A 19,351-nucleotide genomic window follows, 5' to 3' on the forward strand; every position below is an offset into this window, starting at 1 on the left:
TCTATATGTTTTCTTAGGTGAGTTGGATGTCTGGGGACACTGTGGATTCAGGCAGGCTCAGGAAATCAATGAGAGTTCAGCACCTGACTTATCCAGGCTCTCTCAAAAATCCCAGGGGGAAGCTCAACCGCAAAACACGAATCTTTGAGAGTGGAAAATTATCCCAGACCAACACTTTTATTTCAGCCATCACGGGGAGCTCTTCCAAACCCATCAGAATCCATATGTAAAGATGTAAGTGACGCTGGCCAGGACACCCAGGGACATCATTCCGTGGCTGCTTTGCCTGCTGCTGACTCCATTGACGTTGCACAGGGGTTTCTCACAGCAGGAAACATTCTGGGAGCTTTGGATTTGTTGCTGGCCTGTTTCTGGACACGTTGGAGAACACATCTTGGAGATGACGTATTTAGGCTTGTTGGGCTCTAGTGCAGGAAAAAAAAGTGGGGGAAAGAAGAGAAAAAGGAGGATGAAAAATAATTATTTAAATGTTTTTGTGGCTAAATCTGTTTCGGTGAATAAAGGAAGGCCAGGTATTAATCCTCAAGGCAAATTTCATGGAATAACCATAGAATTATGGAATTGCTTGGATTACAAGGGACCTTAAAAACTATCCATGGGCAGACGTGAGAAGTGGATTTGTAATGAATTGTATACTTGTATACTTCACTATGTACAACAAATGATAAGTGAGACCATCAAAAAAGTTTTCACAATCCAAAAAATGAGGGAGATATGTGAGAAATGGACTTGTAATGAATTCTCACAACCTGACTGAAAGCTCACACAGTCTTGTGCATCTGTATGCAAACACTGAGATAAAGTGTGCTGAGTTAGGAAGGCCATGGAACAGAGATGACATTGTTGAGAGAGAGAGGCTGAGCTAGAAACAAGTTTCAACAAGTTTCAAACTGTGGCCTTGCAAAAAACTCAGGTATTTTAGAGAATTATAACTGTAAAAGATGCATTGTAGCAGGACCATGTGGGGTAAAAATATCGGTGATTGGTTTTAAAAGTATTAGCAGCACTGTGTGGCAAAAGCTAATAGGCTTAAAAACATTTATAAAGTATTGTAACCTGGAAATGGGTTGGCTTTTGATAGAATGGTGTTGAGTTTTACATCTCTTATGTCTCACCCTTCTATGAGACTGATAATGGAATAAAATCTTTTAAAATGCCTCTTGGTTGCCCAGTTTCTATAAAACCCAGGAGTAATCGAACAGGCAGGGACACCTTCCACCAGACCAGGCAGAGAGAGAGACTGAACTAGAAACAAGTTTCAAACTATGGCCTTGCAAAAAGCCCACATGTTTTAGAGAATTAGAACTGTGAAAGATGCACTGTAGCAGGACCATGTGTGGAAAAAATATCGGTGATTTGTGTTAGAAGTATTAGCAGCACTGTGTGGCAAAAGCTAATAGGCAAAAAACCATTTATAAAATATTGTAACCAGGAAATGGGTTGACTTTTGATAGAATGGTGCTGAGTTTTACATCTCTTATATCTCACCCTTCATCGAGACTGATAATGGAATAAAATCTTTTAAAATGCCTCTGAGTTGCCCAGTTTCTAAAAAAGCTAGGAAAAATCCAACAGGCAGGGACACCTCCCACCAGACCAGGTAGCTCAGAGGCTCATCCAGCCTGGCCTTGGACATTTCCAGGGATGGGGCAGCCACAGTGCCATAGAATCCTGGAACTGTTAAGGTTGGAAAAGGCCTTTAAGATCATCAAGTCCAACCAGGACTTCTCTGGGCTACGTGGTTTTAGGTTTTGTCAATCCTAACGTGGAGTTAACACTGGTGGCTCTCAGCTCCAGCTGCCTGAAGTGATGCTCAGGCTGGGTCATTCCCACCAGGATGGTTTTTCCTTCAACATAAATACAATGTTCTGCATGACGTGAGATTTGGGATAAGAGCACATGGAGGTCTTTGAGGGCACAGAGTCACCAGGACAGACCTGAAGGATTGTGCTTGGCAAAGGGAGTCAGCCACGGTGAGTTTGGCCAAAACACTTCTCAAAACAGTTCTGGCAGTGAAACACACCCAGCTCCAGGTGTGAATCCACTCCCTGGTGCTGCTCCCTGTGTCCTCATCCTTTCCCCAGTTTCCAGAAGGAATATCAAGGGTGTCTGGACATGGCAGCATCCACAAGGTCAGTGTCTCCTAAAAGTTGGTCACCGAGGCCTGTTGTTCTCATACTGGGATGAAATCCCATTCCTGGGACTGCTCTCCTACGAAACAAACAAGGTGTTGTTCCCAAACCTACTTGTCCTGACATCCTTCCGGATGGTCACGCAGTGTTTGTCCTCCTTGGCACACATGGAAATGGTCAAACAGTCCTTGTTGGACTCCTGTTCTTGGCAGGTGTAGCACATGAATGGATAAACTGGAGAAAAAAAAAAAAAAAAACCAGTAAAAAAGGACATTACAAGGTTTAAAGGCTACAAAAACCCCACTGCAGAGATCTCCATTTCCCTCCTTACAGCCTGAGGAATGTTTCTGTGGGAATGACCAGTGGCTTTCTTTATCTCCTGACCCGTGGCAGCAGCGCTAAATCCCTCTCTGTCTCCTCTGGCTCAGGCTGAGAAGTGTTATCGATCTGTTTGCAATCCCTGGGAGCAGGAGATGTGAGCAGAATTCAAGGATTTGGGGGCTTTTATGAAGGAGATTATTGCTGAGCCATAGCAGCTCAGTCCTGAGGGCCCAGCCACGGGAATTGCCAATTACTGCTCAGGGTTTCTCCTGGGCAGGGCTTGGCAGGGAGAATTTAAAGATGCCCGTAGCGTTTTGAGGAGGTGGACAATGCCCAGTGTCCTACTTCTCTTTCATCTGGCTCAGGGACTGCTGTCACATCTCTTTTTTTGTGCTTGAACATCACTGAACTGGCCTAACCTCAGTTCTAGGAGGTCTGGTGAGAGCCCTCAGATGCTCTGTCAAACTCCTGTTTCTAGCATAAAATCGGGAATGAATGGAAAATCTAAACCAAAAGCTTGGTTTAAGTGCTGAAGGCAGATTTGGTGAGATAATTCCTACAGCTGCAGCAGTGGCAGATGATTGGCAGGAAGGTTACACAGCGTTTCCTGCCGAGAATGTCTGTGTCTGCCCTCAAAACCAGAATGTGGTAGGCCAGACCTCTGGAAAGTACTTAAAAAAAAAGGAAATGATGCCTTGTGAAGGCTGACCTAGAACAGAGACTGGACAGAGATAAAGAATAAAGGAGGGATTTATTAGAAGGCTTTAATGGATATGCCTTGGGCAGCACAAGAGCCCAGCCAGGGCTACACCCAAGATAAACCCAAAATGGTCACAAAATGCACGACCAGTCACGGGGTCTCACACTTTTATAAGTTCTGGTCCATTTGCATATTGGAGTTCATTGTCCAGTTACAGCTTTAGGTTATGAAGTCCCATCCTTCTTGTTTTTCTCTCTTCAGTCCTCATTGTTTATGCTCTTGGGCCTGAAATTTGGATCGTTTGTCCTTGGTCCTCAGCTACAGCAGGAATTGTTTTGTCTCTCTGCTCTGTGACGAGAGCTCACCATACCCCAATATGAAGCTCAGAACTACACACTAAAGCAGCACAGAATCTGAAAAACATAAAATCTAAAACCTGAGGCATCATAAGAAGAACAAAATCACCCCAACATATGTGCAGAGCACTCCCCAGCCAGGCAGATGGAAAGGTTTAATACTGGTGGTTGAGTTCAGAGCTTGTGAATCACCCAGAGCGAAGTGTGGGGTTTTGTGACTGAGTTCCTTTAAAAACAAAGCTAATTTTTGGAGGGAAACAAAGCCAAATGCTGGCTGAATTCCTGCTGAGTCTGGGGCCAGTCTGTCACTTTGGAAAGGGCAAAAGCAACTAAAGGACACATCCCTGTGGGCGCACTTTTGCCCGAAAAGAGGTTGGCAGTGAGAAGGTGGAAGGACAGCAGAGGTCACACCATGAAACAAGAAGTTTCTAATAGGAAGGAAGGAAAAAGTCCCCAGCTGTTGATCTTGTGCAGCTTTTTTTGTGTCACTCTCCTCTACAAGAAGTTGAATTTTCGTGTGCAGAGTAGAGGAGATTCAAGGAGGTTTTATGGAGTTTTTGGCACAACTTTGAATGATGATGTTCTCGAGCTGCTGAAAATTCCAGGGAATGGGTACAAAGCTAGGCATGAAAACACACTCAGAGGGTAATTCCCGAGGATTATTGATGAAACCAACTGGAGCAATGGAAGGAATTCTGCCCTGTGAGGGTGGTGAGGCCCTGGCACAGGTTTCCCAGAGAAGCTGTGGCTGCCCCATCCCTGGAAATGTCCAAGGCCAGGTTGGACAGGGCTTGGAGCAACCTGGGATAGTGGAAGGTGTCCCTGCCCATGGCAGGGGTTGGGATGAGATGATCTTAAATCTCCCTTTCAACCCAAACCATCCCTGTGATTTTAAGTGATTTTGACAGATGGATGCAATAAAAGAGTGAACAAGAAGATTGGATGCAGTTAAATCAAGATAAATAAATTACAGTAGATAAAACTTAGACACTTAAATGTAGGGTGACAAATAACTGGTTCAGTTACAATTCAGTTACAATTCAACTGTGACCGTGTTCACAGGGGTCCGAGGATGAGGGAAGAGACGAGGATCTGACTCCATGTTTCAGAAGGCTAGATTTATTATTTTTTGATGCATATTACATTAAAACTATACTAAAAGAATAGAAGAAAGGATTTCATCAGAAGGCGAGCTAAGAATAGAATAGGAAGGAATGACAACAAAGGCTTGTGTCTCAAACCGAGAGTCCAAGCCAGCTGACTGTGATTGGCCATTAATTAGAAACAACAACATGAGACCAATCACAGATCCACCTGTTGCATTCCACAGTAGCAGATAACCATTATTTACATTTTTTTCCTGAGACCTCTCAGCTTCTCAGGAGAAAAAATCCTAAGGAAAGAATTTTTCATAAAAGATGTCTGTGACACAGAACCACAGTGACAACATCAGGAGTCTACAGTGTCACATTCCAGCCACGGAAACAGGCGTCACCCAAGGGGACACGGGCAGAAATGTCATGTGCAAGATACACAAAGTGGCCTTTCCACCCTGGCAAAGCCTCATCTGGAGTCCTGGTGCCCAAATCTCTCCGCAGCACTTCCAAAAATGCAGAGCGTTTGGAGAGGGACCAGAGGAGAAGGAGGAGAGAATGTCAGAGATCCTGGAAATGTGACCTTGTCAGAAAGGTTGGAACGGTTTTAGTTTGCTTGTTTGTTTGAAAATGAGAATATGCTGAGAAAGTCGCAAGAATCTTCTTCATGATGCAAGAAAAATGACGCAGCAAAGAAGAAAGTAATAAAATAATTTATGTGCCCTGTGGTGGAAATATGGGAGAACAGAACAAACACAGATGCTAAGAGATATTAAAATTAAATTCCTAAAGGGATCACAGTCTCTGAGCAATTCCAGGCTGAGGAATCTTCCTTGTTGGAAACTCTCAGGGACATCTTAAGCAAATATCTGCCTGGTCTTGTCCAGCATTGCAGCAAGGACTTGACAATTTTAGAGGTCTTTTCCACCCTTAATGTGATTCTGCGAGGAGGGTCAAGACATTTTATGATTTTTGCTGGACACAAAACTCACAAAACAGTGAGTTTATGGATTGAAAAGGCAAAAAACCCTCTTTGATCGGCTGAGAGATCGAGTTTTGACCAAAATTTGGTCATTAGGGTCTAGGATGAGATCCAGGGTACCTGAGAAGGATCAAATGCCAGTTTCCACATTTTCTTATGTCCCACTTTTAGGCCAGAAAGCTGAAATCTCTTATTCTGGGTCTAGGCTGGGCACAGAAATGTGCTGTGTAAAAGTCCTTAAATCCATTGGGAATCTGCTGCCAATATCAAATGTCACTGGTGAGGAATCCCACCATGAATCTGTGATCCTGGATCTCTGTGAGCTTTCCAATTCATCCTGGGTCACACTGAGAATGTTGCCTTTGAAAATTCTCCTCTTCTGCCCATGTTACTTTGCTTCAATCAGGAATTGTGGGCACCAAATCAAATTTTTTTTTAAAATAATGAATAGTCATTTTCCCACACCCAAAACCGGCCAAAGGTCCTGCTCTTCCAGGCAGGCTGGAGAACCATTCCAAAGGATGTAGGAGTAGGGGGTTGATACATCAGTGATAATTTATTAATTAGATGCCTCTTTCTCAACCAGATTTGTATCGTGGTTTCTGGGAAACCATCGTGTGTGGGGGAAATTTTGGCACTCTGGTCATCATTCCCGCGTGCCAGGAGCGATGGAGCAACGCGTGTGTCTCACTCCCAGAAGGAGGACAACACTTGGGAGCAGGATGCCTTTAACATGAAAAGTTCTTTCACCTCTGCCGCTGATTTAATCTACAAAAATTCCCAGTGTTGCATTTTCTAGGAAGACACGTGGCAAACCACTACGAGGGAGGAAGCAGCAGGATGGAAAAGTCTCTAAAATACTCAAAAACTGAAATTATTAAGGGAAAAAAAGAAAATTTTGTTATGCTTTCTATCACTTCTAGCTTGCCTTCTTCTGAAAGATCCCAAGGACCACAGTGTGGATTTAATGGCTGGAGCACCACCAGAGCTCCAGCACTGGAAAGAAGAATCAATTAATCAGATTCTTATTTAGGCATCAAATCACTGATTGAGGTGCAAAAGGACATTGGTGACACCATCACAACACTGCAAAGATGGTGACAACCCTCTAGAATTTTGCCACGTGGAAAAATGACACCACCTTCCCCCTAATCCTTGTCTTAAGTAGGAGCAGCAGGAGAGGCTCACCTTGTTCCACACAGAGCGCAGCAGCCAGCAAGGTGACCAGAGGAGTCCTCATCTCCAGCAGATCCTCCCAGCAGCACTGGGAAGCTGCTTGGAGGGCAGGTTTTATACCCCAGCCCAACAGCAGCAGCAGTTTTACAGGTTCCAGGTGGACATGAAATCAACCCGAGGGTGTGGAATGTTCGTGTGTGGGAGTTTTCCACACCAGGGCCCTTGGAAAAGGGCTGGCACCTTGGGGAAAAGCCCTCTCAGCCACACATTTCTTGCTCTTCTGGTCGTGTGAGTGATAAGAAGTCGGGATCTGCTCTCTCCTCCTCTGAATTTTTTCCTTTCCTCCTTTCCAGAGCCGCTGCTCTGATGAAAGCAGAGCCTGGAGGCATGGGGAGATTGTCCTAGGAATGAATTTTTCTGGTCCCTTTGCATGGACAGCACGTGATGTTCCAGGGTTTGCACCATTCATTGGCTTTAATTATTCAATAGCACCAGACTCAGCCTCTGAGCTGGCCTAAGCTGGTTTACCTCAAAATCAGTGTGTTTTACACTAAATTAAATTAGCTAATCGTTGGTTAAAAAGAAGATTTTCCTCAAATTTTCATGTCAGTCTTCATTTCTTTATCAATTTTTCTCTGGTTAATCCCTCTGCTCGCTCTTTTTCCTGCTTGCAATCCTCCAGTACCTTGTACAATTTTGATTTAATGAAGTTTTGCTGCTATCCAGGGATTCTGTAGAGGAGCTGCTTTTTTTCCACGCCCAACAGTTTCTCGAAATCAGGCTTCCAGTTCCAAGCCCACAAATTGGCACCCTGGAATTGCAGCTCTGCTCTGGAAAGAGCCATCCCTCAAAGTGTCATTTTTTCAAACTCTCCTCTTAAATCAACCCTTTTGCTTTTATTCCTCTGTGTTGTTCCTCTCCTCTGAATTCCTTAAAATGTGTTCATGACAGTCTGGGATAGAGACCCTCATTCAAGATGCATCTTGTAAGAGCTCGAGCTGCCAAGTCCACAGAACTTCTTCTAAAACAAGATTAGTCCCGGACAGCAGAAAGAAAATATTGTCAAACTCCGCTTTTTCTGGCAATTTTGGAATAACTTAACTGGCAATTCCCTGCACGTAGCAATCAGCAGGGCATTTTTGACTGTTTCGAACATGAATCATTCCAACCCTAGATGATTTACCGATCCATGTGATTTTCTGACACTTTTTCAGACCCTCCTGATCCCAGAATGATGTCATCAGGTGGTGAATTCCAGAGTTGTCCAAGCCCTGTGTCCAAACAGTCATTCCCTGGGTTTTGGAGGTTGGTGAGGTCAGTGGTGATGATCAAATTGAGCCTTGTGCTTCACACAGGACAACTTGGTCCTTTCCCCCAGTGTTTTGCAAACAGGTTTTTCTCCCTCATTAGTGGGTGTGGCTCCTTGCTGTCATTTTGCAATAGGGCTGAAAGAACCTTTTTTTCCCCTATTTTTGGTATTATTTATCCCATAGACTTGTTCTGTTTATTGCTTTCCCCTTCCATATCCCAGCTCCTGTTGATTTCCATAGAATCATAGACTGGGTTGGTAGGAAGGGACCTTAAAAACCACCTTGGACCTTAAAAATCACCTCATGCCATGGGCAGGGACACCTTCCACTATCCCAGGCTGCTCCAAGCCCCATCCAACCTGGCTTTGTTGACTTTTCCAACATCCATTTTATTCCCACATGAATCTTCCGGGAATAGGATCAGCACAAGTCAACTTAAACTTAGACTTGGACTTTTTACTTTGACGTTGACTTTGACTTTGACTTTGACTTTGACTTTGAAGGAGCAGTGAGACTGAAACATTCCCGGCACATCCAACAAATATGTACCAAGGAGAGAAATTTGGGTGGGAAATGGGAAAATTTGCTGAGTTTTCTGGGAGCTGTCTCCGGGACGTGAATGTCTTCCTTAGCACTGTGGTTCTGAGGTACCTCGGAATGCTGGAGTATTCCCTCTTCCCAGTGTATGGAGAGCATGGAAAAAATATTTATTTCCCAACAGGGCAGATTACAAAACTCAAAAGCACTCAGAGGCTTCACTCAAGGATCCAGCATGGAGAGGGTGTCTCCTGCAACCCGGGATCACAGCCTGGAGAAGGGGGGCTGAAGCAGGGACACCAAGTGAGGAGTAAATTGAGGAAGACTGGGGGGAAAAAATCCCCAAGGAAGCTGAGTCACCTCTCTGGAGTAATCTTATTATCCATACAGGAAAATTAAAGTGGATCAAATTGGAGCCATGAGTTGGCAGTGGGCTCAAATTGGAGCCATGGGTTGGCTCTGTGACAAGAAAGCAGCAGTCAGATTTGGAAAAAGGGTTGGTTTTGTCCCTTTCCATGGCTTCCAGAAGATTTTTAGACTCACTGAGGGTGTTGCTTTGACCTCTTGCCTCCATCCTGTCTCATGCTTTGGCATTGAGGCACTGTGTTGGATCCGGGCAAATAAACAGGGAAAAGTGGGAGAAATTTCACGTTGTGGGGGAAAAGGCAGGGGAATTATTCAAGGAGAGCAGCAGGCAGCACAGATCCTTCAAAACCAATGGTGGGAAAGCCCCAAGGGCCAAAGTTAAAGCACCTTGTGCAGATGCCTCATTCAGGCAGGGAAAGGCCTCCTTGGCTGATCCAGGTCCTGGTGCAGTGACTCAGAGCTCTGAAAAATGACTTTTATATAATCCACAGGGAGAGAGAGGCAGTTACCTCGCAGGATCAATCCCAGCCACTGGAATGAGGCTCCCATCTCCTTCCCAAAAGCCCTCCAGGCATCACAGATGTCTCTGCTCATGGGGCAGCTGAATGCTCCCATGTGAGGAGTGTGCAGCCATGGGAGGCACCAGAAACCCGGGGTGATGGGAAGATTTGGAATTAGGGAGCAGCGCCCGCGTGGGAGGTGCCAATCAGGATTTCTCGGGAAGGCTGGCAGAGTCTCCTCTTACACAACAATCCAAGGGGAGGGTTCACCACAGGAGCTCTCATGTTTTTAGGTCCTCCCGTGCCTCAGGGAAGTTGCTGCTCCCGCCTCCAGATAAGGGCTTTGGGACATGGGTCAGCTTTGGAGCACATGGATGCGTTTTGTTGGGCACCAGGGAAGAACCTGTGGGGTCAGGGGAAATTAGGCAAGAAGGAGGCAGCCAGGATGGAGCTACTCCCTTAGGGATGGCACTTCTGGATTTCCAGGGTTGTTTATAACTTTTCCATGCAACAGCTCCAGGGGGTGCCCCACATGCTTCCATCCCCTTTGCCATGCCAGGATCCTTCCCATCCCAAAACAGAGGCACCTGCCAAGTCCAGGCAGCTCAAGACATGACCTTAATTTTAAACCTGGCTGCCAAGGGCAGGTCTGGACTCCCAAGCTTAGCAGAACAAGACCTGAGGCCGTACCAGCCCCGTCTTGGCCCTTCCCTGTGCCAGCCATTGTCCCTAAGAAGTCCTGAACTTGTGGATGGCATGGGATGAAGATTGTTCCAAATAGTTCAGTTGTCACCGTGTTAGGAGAAGGATGTGGGGCAGAATATGGCCAGCCAAGGTCATGGAATTGGCTTGTTTGGGGTTTTTGGATCCCTAGATTTGACAGGAAGGGATGCAGGGTGAGGAGAAGAAATCGGGCAGATGGATGGAGCCAGCTCAGCTGGAAAAGGCAATAAAATCCTTATTGGATTTTATTGGGGAGAATGGGGAGACTCATGCCCAAAATCAAAGTATCATTGGCCAATCTTCCATTTAGACTGAGGAGGAAACAATGTGTTGAGGCAAGAAAATAGAGTTTGGATGGAAAAACCCAGAGTAAGACTGGAGGAAGAAGCCAACAAGGAAATCTGGGAGAGAAAACAATCAGGGAATGCAGAGCTGGGGTTGGACGTGGATGGGAGGAAGGTGAAGAGGAAGGGGTAAGACCAGGTTGGGATGAGCTGGAGCCACAAGCCCAGGTTTCCTCAGCACAGCTGTTGGAAAGAACAAAGATGTGGCTTTTCCCAAGTGTTGTTGTTCCTCTAATCCCAGAAAATGCCTGTCAAATGGAGCTGTGCAAGGAACTTAGGGAAAGAAAACCAGCTGGGTGAGTTGCACCCAACTGGTTTCCCTGGGAGATCTCCCTCAGGATGATCCTTGTGCAGAGTTCCTTCCTCCCAGGAGAAAGTTCAGCCTCCCTGGAAGGGTCCAAGGGAGCAAACCTCTCATTCCTAAGATTATCCACAGGGAAGGTCAGAGCAGGGTAATGAGTCCCCTCAATTTTACCTTGATGAGCAAACATAAAAGGTTTATTTGCAGTGTGAATATTTTTTCACAGATGAGTATGAAAAATTCCAGGTTTCTTTCCAGAAACCATCTGTCTTTTCCTACGATTTTCCTTTAAGCATGTTGCAAGATACTTTTCTCCCTTTTCTGAATAATCCTAATGCTTCTAAAGGAACTTCCACTGGCAGATCTTAAACCAGTTTAAAGAAAATGCTCCAGATCCCTTCCCTGCCTTGTTCCCTGTTTCCAGGAGAGCTCAAGAGCTGTTTCCTTCCAGGCAGCTGACCGAGGAGAGGAATTGAAAGGAAGTTAAATAGAATTCAGTTTATTCCAAAATGGAGTCACAAAAATGCCATTTCTGCCAGTGCAGAAAAAATAAAATCTGGGGAGAGGCTTCCTGAAGTGAATGCAGAGTAATTTTAATATATTTCAGCATTATTCCCATTCAACTTGCAGGCGAAAACGCCTCCGCTTTTATCCCAAAACATGGATACATCCAGCAGCTACACCCAGTGTGCCATACCATGCAGCCACACAATAGAATAAAATAACACTTTATTGTGCCCAGTTTCTGTTTAACAACTGGAATATTAAAGGCTTTCTCAGAGCAAAATGATACAGGGTCGAAAATGGGGAAAAAAAATATTGGCACGAGAGAATGGCGGGGATAGAATGAAAGGCAAAAAATGCACAGAGTTATAAATGCCAGGAGTAGGAGAGATGGTGGCCACATGGGGCCATTCTGCACGTGCAGGGCTTCATTTTACCCCTTTCTCTCCCAAACATCATTTTATGTTGTCATCAGAGCGTGGAAAGAGCAAAAAAAAAACCCTCCTGATGGGAGGTGACCTTCCAAGTGGGAGGCACAGGGCAGCATTCCCGCCTGATGGATCGCAGCTTGAACCATGCCATGCAAAGCCAAGCAGCTCATTTTCCCCCCCAAAAAAACCCTCAAAAACCCATCCTGAGGATGCAGGCAAGACTGGCCAGGACGCCCAGGGTGAGGAGGGTGGAACTGGTTTTCACACTGTTGGCCCCACTCATGTTGCACAAGGAGCTCTCGCAGCAGCTGGTGGCGACTCCGGCTATGCCAATGTTCAGGTCAATTGTTGGGCAAAATGCAGAACATTTCTTGGTGATTCGCTGGCTCCGGTCACTGCCTGGAGTGGGAGGGAGAGAAAACAGCAGGAAAAGTAGTTCAGTTTTTCATCTCAATTTTTTTTTTTTTTTTTTTTTTAGGCAGGTTTCAGTCATAGCCTGGCTGTGCAGTCCTGTGGGGAATTTATTATTCTGTCTTGATGCCGTTGGGTTTTCCCTTGGGTTTCATCACATTCCATCATTATTTGTGTATGTGTGACCTATGGACAGCCTCTCCAGGCCTTACAAGTCCTTTGCTGGTTTCAGGGCCAGCTGAGGGCAAGAATTTGGGACTTATTTGTACAATGTGAGATTGCAAGACTTTGGCACCGTGCCTTGGGATTGCTTCTTCCACAGCATCCGGCACTTTCCATTTCCACCACTTCATGGGCCTAAACTTGAGCTTGGAGTTGAGACAAGGAGTTTAATAATAAAAAATATAATAAAAAATAATTATTTTTATTCCAGCATCTCCCTGTCCTGAGAGTGTTTAATCAGCAGTATTAATTTCTGAGTTTAATCAGAAGTATTTTTACGATATGTCGCAACAGACCAGGGCCAAGTTCCCACCTTCCCAAGATTTGTTCTCTGCACACTAAAATCCTCATTAATTCCTCCATTGTACTGCCTGATGGGAGGAGGATGAGTGTCAGCCCCACCTGAGCCCCACCTTGTCCTCAGGGCCTTGGGAAAGCTCCACACTCACCAGTTCCTGAGGTGGAATAGGTTGTCAGACAATACTTCTCGTGATCCGAGCATTTGGTGGTGCTGAGACAATGGATGTTGGAAGTAGCATCCTTGCAGGTGAAGCAGGTCAGGGAGAAAGCTGCAAAAGAAGCACAAAAACCTCCATCAGGTGCCTCTGGGAATATCCTCAGGAGCATAAAAACATCCATCAGGCACTTCTGGGAATGTTCTCAGGAGCACAAAACTAGGGGTGGATGGATGGAGGATCCATCAAGCCCAGTGGCCACAGGCAAAAAATTCCTGCATGGGTTAAACTTGGCCCCAATGACTCTCCAGGAGCCAGATTAAGCTCAAGTTGCTGCCACAGCTGTGGTTTGCTCATTTAGGAACCTTCAGGGATCTTCCCTCTGGATGTTTGGCTGACTCTTCCTTGAATCCATTAAAACATCTGACATCTCCACTGTGTTTTTGGGAAGAGCAGCCCAGTGTCCCACCACCTGTAGTGTGAAGCTCTTGGGTTTTCTTTCCAACCTGGCCCCTCCAAGCCTCAGTTTCTGGCCACTGGTTCTTGTATGGAGACACTGGACCAGGGAATCTGTGGCTGGTCCATCCCTGGAAGTGTCCAAAGTCAGGCTGGATGAGGCTTGGAGCAACCTGGGATAGTGGAAGGTGTCCCTGCCCATAGCAGGGAGGTGGAACTGGATGATCTTTGAGGTCCCTTCCAACCCAAACCATTTCAGGATTCTATGATTTATTCGATGTGGGCATCAGAATGGTTCTTTCTCTCAGGTCATCCTGAGAGAAACCCCAGAAACCCTGAGCAAAACCCCAGAAAAATTTGAGTTAGGATTACTGTCACTGTCTAAACTGTGTCTTAAATGGGGTGTGGACATGTGCCATGCAAAAAAAAAAAAAAAAAAAAAAAAAAACAAGCAACAAAAAAAAAAAAAAAAAAAAAAAAAAAAAACCAAAAAATTAAAAATAAAAAGACAATATAGACAAACATTCAAAGGTAGCAACTGTCCAGGACTTGCTCTGAATACCAAACACTAAAATGAAATGGTTTTTAAGATCCTTTCCAACCCAAACCTTTCTATGATTTGGGTTGATTTTCAGAGCTCTCCTGTGCCAGGGGGAGAATCTTGGATCTGCAGAAGTCCAGGCTCAGCAAATCCCTGCCTTGGCTGCAGCAGATTCCTTTTCCCAGCCATCCATGGGGGAATAACTTCCTTGCTCCACAAAACGTGCACATCTGGAACACTCAGCATCTGCAAAGTGCTTTGCTGAAATCAGTGAATGAGAACAGCTGGCACTCGACGAGGCTGAAGCATCATTGAGAGCAAAGAGATCCTTGGGGAAGGATTCTTTGCATGATAAGGGGAATTTCCTCCTCATCTGTTTATCTGGCTGCAATGTCACCCTCCAGGGATTAAACTCATCCTCATTTCAAGAATATCCCTGGCTACTGGAAGTTAATGCCGCGCTAATTCTTGCGGCAGCTTTGTCCTTTAGCTTTGCCTTCCTTGCTCTTCATCTTCCTCACTCCTCGCCCTCACCCAGGTTTCTTTGTGGCTTTGTCAGCGATGTCCCAACCTCACCACTGCCCTCATTTGACCTTGGACAAGTCCTTCTGGCCCAAACAGGCTCCTTGAGTGTCTTGCTAGCCCAGAATTGGCTCCTTGAGTGTCCTGCTGGTCCAGATCTGGCTCCAGCTCAGCCCATGACTGCAGGATCACTGTTTTGCTTTTAGCTCTCTATTCTTCCTCTGCCTGTGTGGAAATTCTGCCTTCTTCTCCCACTCCAGCCAACATCCCCATGGCCTTTCCTCTTGTGGCCCACAGCCCTCACATTCCCTACTCTTCCTTTGTTGTCCCTCACTGGCTGGCACTGAGCAGAGGCCACCAGACAACTCAGATTTCACCTCCCACCATTCCTGTGGTCGTTCCAAAAGTCTCAGACTTGGCACCCGGCTCTCTTTGACTTCATATCCAGACTTTTTCAATTTGCTTCCTGTCGTGGTCGTACCCATCTCCAGAAGCTCCATTTGTCCTACCTGGCTCTTGCCTAGTCCTGACCTTTCAGGCACAAATTTATTTTTTCAAATCTGGGACCTTCCTTTAAATTGTCCTTGTCCAAAGTGTTTTGGTTTCATTCTCTTTTCTCATGCAAAATTCTCTTATATGGAATATGATATGGGATATTTCACCTCCACCCCACTGGGAACCACCCTTTCCTTACAGAAACACTCAGCTCCCAAACTGGATTTTCCAGACACAGAGCTCACTTTAATCCTTAATAAATGCAGCATCTTTAATCCAGGCCAATTCCCAGAAAATCTTCCTGAATCAGTGCAGGAAACAGTGGAGCTGGTTCCACGCCCAAATCCTGTTTCATCCCAACCTCCCAAAACTCCTAATTTCAGACTCCAGTTGCCCTCGGAGACTCCTTGGCGGGAGAAGGCAGAAGCACCACTCAAGGATGGATTTTTCCACCACTCTCTATGCTCCAGAGATTTCTGACTCACCAATTAATCCAGAACTCTGGGATTGGCTCCTAAACTGGCACACCCTGAAGTCAGGGAGGACAATTTTGGTCAAGCTAGAGAAAAACACTATAATTTTATTTCTTGAGGTGTCTGTTGCAACAAGGGCTGAGAGTGGGAGGAAATTTTATTTCTTCCAGATGAAACCTTGAGTTAATCCAGGCTACTTTGGGATGTCTCCACACTCACCGAGAGCTCTGCTCTAACTGAAGAGAAAAACATTCCTCAAGGAATTTGCTGTCTCATTCCTTGATCTTTAAAAAAAAATGGGAGTAAAGCTGCAGGAAAAGATCCTTTTATTTGCCTTAACATCCTGAGCTTATGCACAATTCCAAGTTTCAAGCCTGTGAAATCCATCAATAGGAACATTTCCCTCCTCAAATTGAGTGGTAGCCAAAAAGATCTGTTAGTCCAGGACCAGAATGGCTAAAAATTTGCAGGTCAAATCCTGTAGGAAAAAATACAGTTTGCAAAAAGGCAAAAGCCCCCCTAGCTGATATTCCCTGCCTGTCCCAGAGCACGAGGTGTGGTCACTGGCAGAGTCCAGCCAGGAAAATTGAGGTGCAGCTTCCCAGTGCTCTCCCAAAAAATCCCCCAGACAATTAACAGAGTGAGAATGGGACTCTCTGTCTCCATCCCAAACCTGGGATCAGCTGGGAATCCTGGAATCATTAAGGCTGGGAAAGACCTCCAATCCAGGTTCAGCACTAAACCCTGGCTCTGAGCACCACATCCTCGGATTTTCAGAACATTCCCATGGATGTGATCCCAACACTTCCCTGGGCAGCCTGGATGCTCGATCACTCTTTCCATGATGGAATTTTTTCCTAATAGATCAGATTCCATGATCTTAGTGGTCTTTTAAAACCTTAGGGACTCTGTGATCAGCAAAGTTGCACCTGGAAGCAACAAGGAAGGGCTGGGAGCCAGAATTGCACCTTCTTGTGGCTCAACCACCTCATCAATTTAGGAAATGATGGTTTGAGATGCAACCAATTAAAAAAAAATTTAAAAATCAGGCTTTAGTGCCAAATCCAGAGATTTACTGCACATATTACCCTGGATATCCCTCAGGGATATCCCTATTCCCATGGAGCCATCCCAGGGGCTGGGCTGGGTCTGTGGAATTATCTGAGGTGGGAATCTCACCCCCCACTCCTCATCACCCCTCCAACTCCAGGTGGGGTTAAACCCCCTGTCCCCTTTCTCCTGGAATAACTCCTTCCTGACCCTCCAGCTTCACCGTCCACACTGCAAAAATCCTGGAATACCAAAGCCATGCCCCAAAGTTTTGGGATGTCTCCCCAATCCTTTCGGGACTCACCGCTTTCCGTGCACAGGGCGACGCCGAGCACGACCAGGAGGAAAAGCTTCATCCTTTAGAGGTCTGGGAGTCTCCAAAATAAGCAGGGCTCGGGCAGGGCAGGTTTTATACCTCTGCAGTGCTCGCTTTGATCCAGAGATAATAACCAGAGGCTGCTGTGTCAGATGATGGATAATTGGGAGCAGCGTGTCCGGGCTTGTATGGAGAAGGGCGTTTTTTTGGAAATCGGGGGGGGGTGTGTTTTCCACCACAACTTCTCCTTTTCCTGGTTGTTTCACAATGCAGCTGCTCCAGCTGACGTTGAACTCTGCAACAGTTTCTAATTCTGGAGAAGTGGGGGAAAAGCAAAACATGAAAACAAAGCAATTTTCCCTGCAAAAGAATAAGGGTTTCTTTTCCAGGTCTCGGAGCGGGCTGCATCCTCCAAGATCGTGTCCATGCACATATGGAAATGGAGGGAATTTAAATTTAAAATTGAATTTGGGATGGGAACTTCTCCCAAATGTCTCACAGGATTGTAAAGGCAGTGAGATCAGAAGAGCAGAATCCTTCCACTGCTTTTCATAGGGGGCCAGGCATCATTTTCTGTCTCCTTTTTAAGTTCAAAATCAGAAATATTTCTGAGATGTTTTTTATGAGGAGAAAATGTTATCTTATAAAAAAATAAATTCCACAGAGCAAAGGAAAATGTCTGTGTAAGTTAACAAATAGAAATAACACCCACTCCCATGGCATGGAACAAGCTGGGAATTTTTTCACAAATTCATTTAAATAAAAAGTCAGGGAGAAAAACACAAACTAATTAAAGCATGGAGAAGGAGGGGCTGGCTACTAAACGATCTTAACTCATTAAGTCTTCAGAAAAAGAAAATTTGTGAAATGCCAAACAGGATTATTCCATTGGATTCCCACATTGCGCTCTTTATCCCTCCTTTTTAAATTTTTTTTTCCTTTAAGTCATGTTTCATCCAATCTCCATGAATAAAACCAGAACCTTTCCCACCTTCTTGGGGATTGCCGTTGTTTTTCCCTCCCACTGTTGCCTTTCTGCCATCGAGTCGCAGAACAGAGGCACAACCCCAGAAAAGTCGAGCTGGATCCTCTCACGTGGCCCTCGGAGCTGCAGGAGCTGCCCCAAATCCTCTGCCAGCGCCCTTGCTGCTCTCCATCTGCTTTATCCCCTCTCTCCTCCTCTCCAACTCGCCCAGATCCCCATCTCCCATGGAATATTTTGGGCTTCTGACATGCCCCACCTCCAGCCCTCCTCTCACCAGGAAAACACGCCAGTTTTCCTGAAGTGATGTCAGTTTTTCCAACACCTCCAAGCTGGACTTATAAACACTGTCCCTCTGCAGCCCTGCGTGAGTAAGGGAATTTTGGCTTTCCCAATAGGCAGAGCATGAAACTAATTTGGAGCAGGGGTGGCAATTAGCCAGAAAAGCTCCAAGGAAGGGCGAGGTTTGGCTCTGTCGGCCTCCTCGTGGCAGCCAGCAGGAGGAAAACAAAGCTCCCTCCATGCCAGTGCAAAATATTGCAAAATATTTTATTTTCTCCAAGCCAGGATAGATTTAATGAGGTTTTACTGGTAAATCCATGTTTTCTGGGGCCTATCTGGAAGGCTCCAATCCCGAGGAGATGCTGTTCCATCCCAGAGCCAGCCCACGTTGGGGTTTATCTCCAGCAGCATCCCCTGACAGGTTCAGAAATAGCAGCTCAGGCACTGCTTTTTTTTTTTTCTCTTCCCTCAAAATCTCATCCATGCCAAACCCTAAAATATCTCCTGTCTCCTGCAAGCTGCTGAGATTTGGAGAGGGACAGAATGGATTTCTTCAAGGCTTTATTGCAGGATTCCTGACAGATTTTCCACGAGATGCTCCTGAAATCTTCCAGCTGGTCCATATGGCCCTCTGATATTTTGTCCCTACCAGGGCCAGGTGACAGAATGAGAGGAGCCCATGAGGGCAGGAAGGACACAGATGACATGAGAAGAACCGAGAAAAAGGAGAAGTTAAAATCCCAGTTTACAAGAATTTGAAATTCATGAAATTCAGGACGATTTTGTAAAAAGCAACAGGGGATTTAACTGGAGGTGAAAGTGGAAGGTGAGGTGGAAAGATTTATTTCCCTTGGCACAGAGGAGTGGAGGAGGAAAGGAGGAGAATGTTTTGCTTATATTGTTCTAAACCTGGTTGAAATCGTCACATGAGAAGGGCAAACAATTTTTTATTTTGGGTGGAAAATGCAATTTTCATCAAACAAGTGCTGAAATGCAAAAGTAGCTGTGAAACTCAGATGTTGTTACTAAATGTAGAACTTCAAGTTGGCTGAAAGCTTCGAGAAGCATCTCAGAAACTATTGTGATTAACATAAAGTGATTTTATGTTAAAAGTAATTTTTAAAAGTGCAAAGCCCTAAATTTCTGGGGAAATAGTCCCCTCAGAAATTCTGCAACAATTCCCCTTCAGTTACTCCATTGAAATAAATTCCAGAACATCCTTCCCAACCAGAAATTAAATCTTTATAGGATGACTAAGCCTAATCCCATTTCTACAACTTTCACCAAGCACTGCGGTTTCTCCCCATTGCATGGAAACACATGGAATTTGCAGTGCTCTTGGAGTAGG

At 45.4% G+C, this 19,351-nt stretch overlaps 2 protein-coding genes across 2 annotated transcripts; both read right to left on the reverse strand.

Annotated features, from left to right (window-relative positions):
- Positions 1-201: 201 nt before the first annotated feature.
- LOC131567918 (lymphocyte antigen 6E-like) lies at positions 202-6,846 on the reverse strand. The gene is made up of 3 exons (XM_058819720.1): positions 6,795-6,846; positions 2,268-2,387; positions 202-425 (listed from the first exon to the last, which is right to left on the reverse strand). Exons 1-3 carry the CDS (start codon positions 6,844-6,846, stop codon positions 214-216), a joined length of 384 nt encoding a protein of 127 aa, XP_058675703.1. The 3' UTR covers positions 202-213.
- A 4,729-nt stretch (positions 6,847-11,575) lies between these two features.
- On the reverse strand, positions 11,576-17,953 carry LOC131561353 (lymphocyte antigen 6E-like). The gene is made up of 4 exons (XM_058810636.1): positions 17,731-17,953; positions 16,728-17,052; positions 12,881-13,000; positions 11,576-12,197 (listed from the first exon to the last, which is right to left on the reverse strand). The coding sequence occupies exons 2-4, from the start codon at positions 16,777-16,779 to the stop codon at positions 11,989-11,991; spliced, it is 381 nt and encodes a 126-aa protein (XP_058666619.1). The 5' UTR covers positions 16,780-17,052; positions 17,731-17,953; the 3' UTR covers positions 11,576-11,988.
- Positions 17,954-19,351: the final 1,398 nt, after the last annotated feature.

The sequence above is a fragment of the Ammospiza caudacuta genome, chromosome 1, assembly GCF_027887145.1.
Source record: "Ammospiza caudacuta isolate bAmmCau1 chromosome 1, bAmmCau1.pri, whole genome shotgun sequence".
NCBI classification, from domain to species: domain Eukaryota; kingdom Metazoa; phylum Chordata; class Aves; order Passeriformes; family Passerellidae; genus Ammospiza; species Ammospiza caudacuta.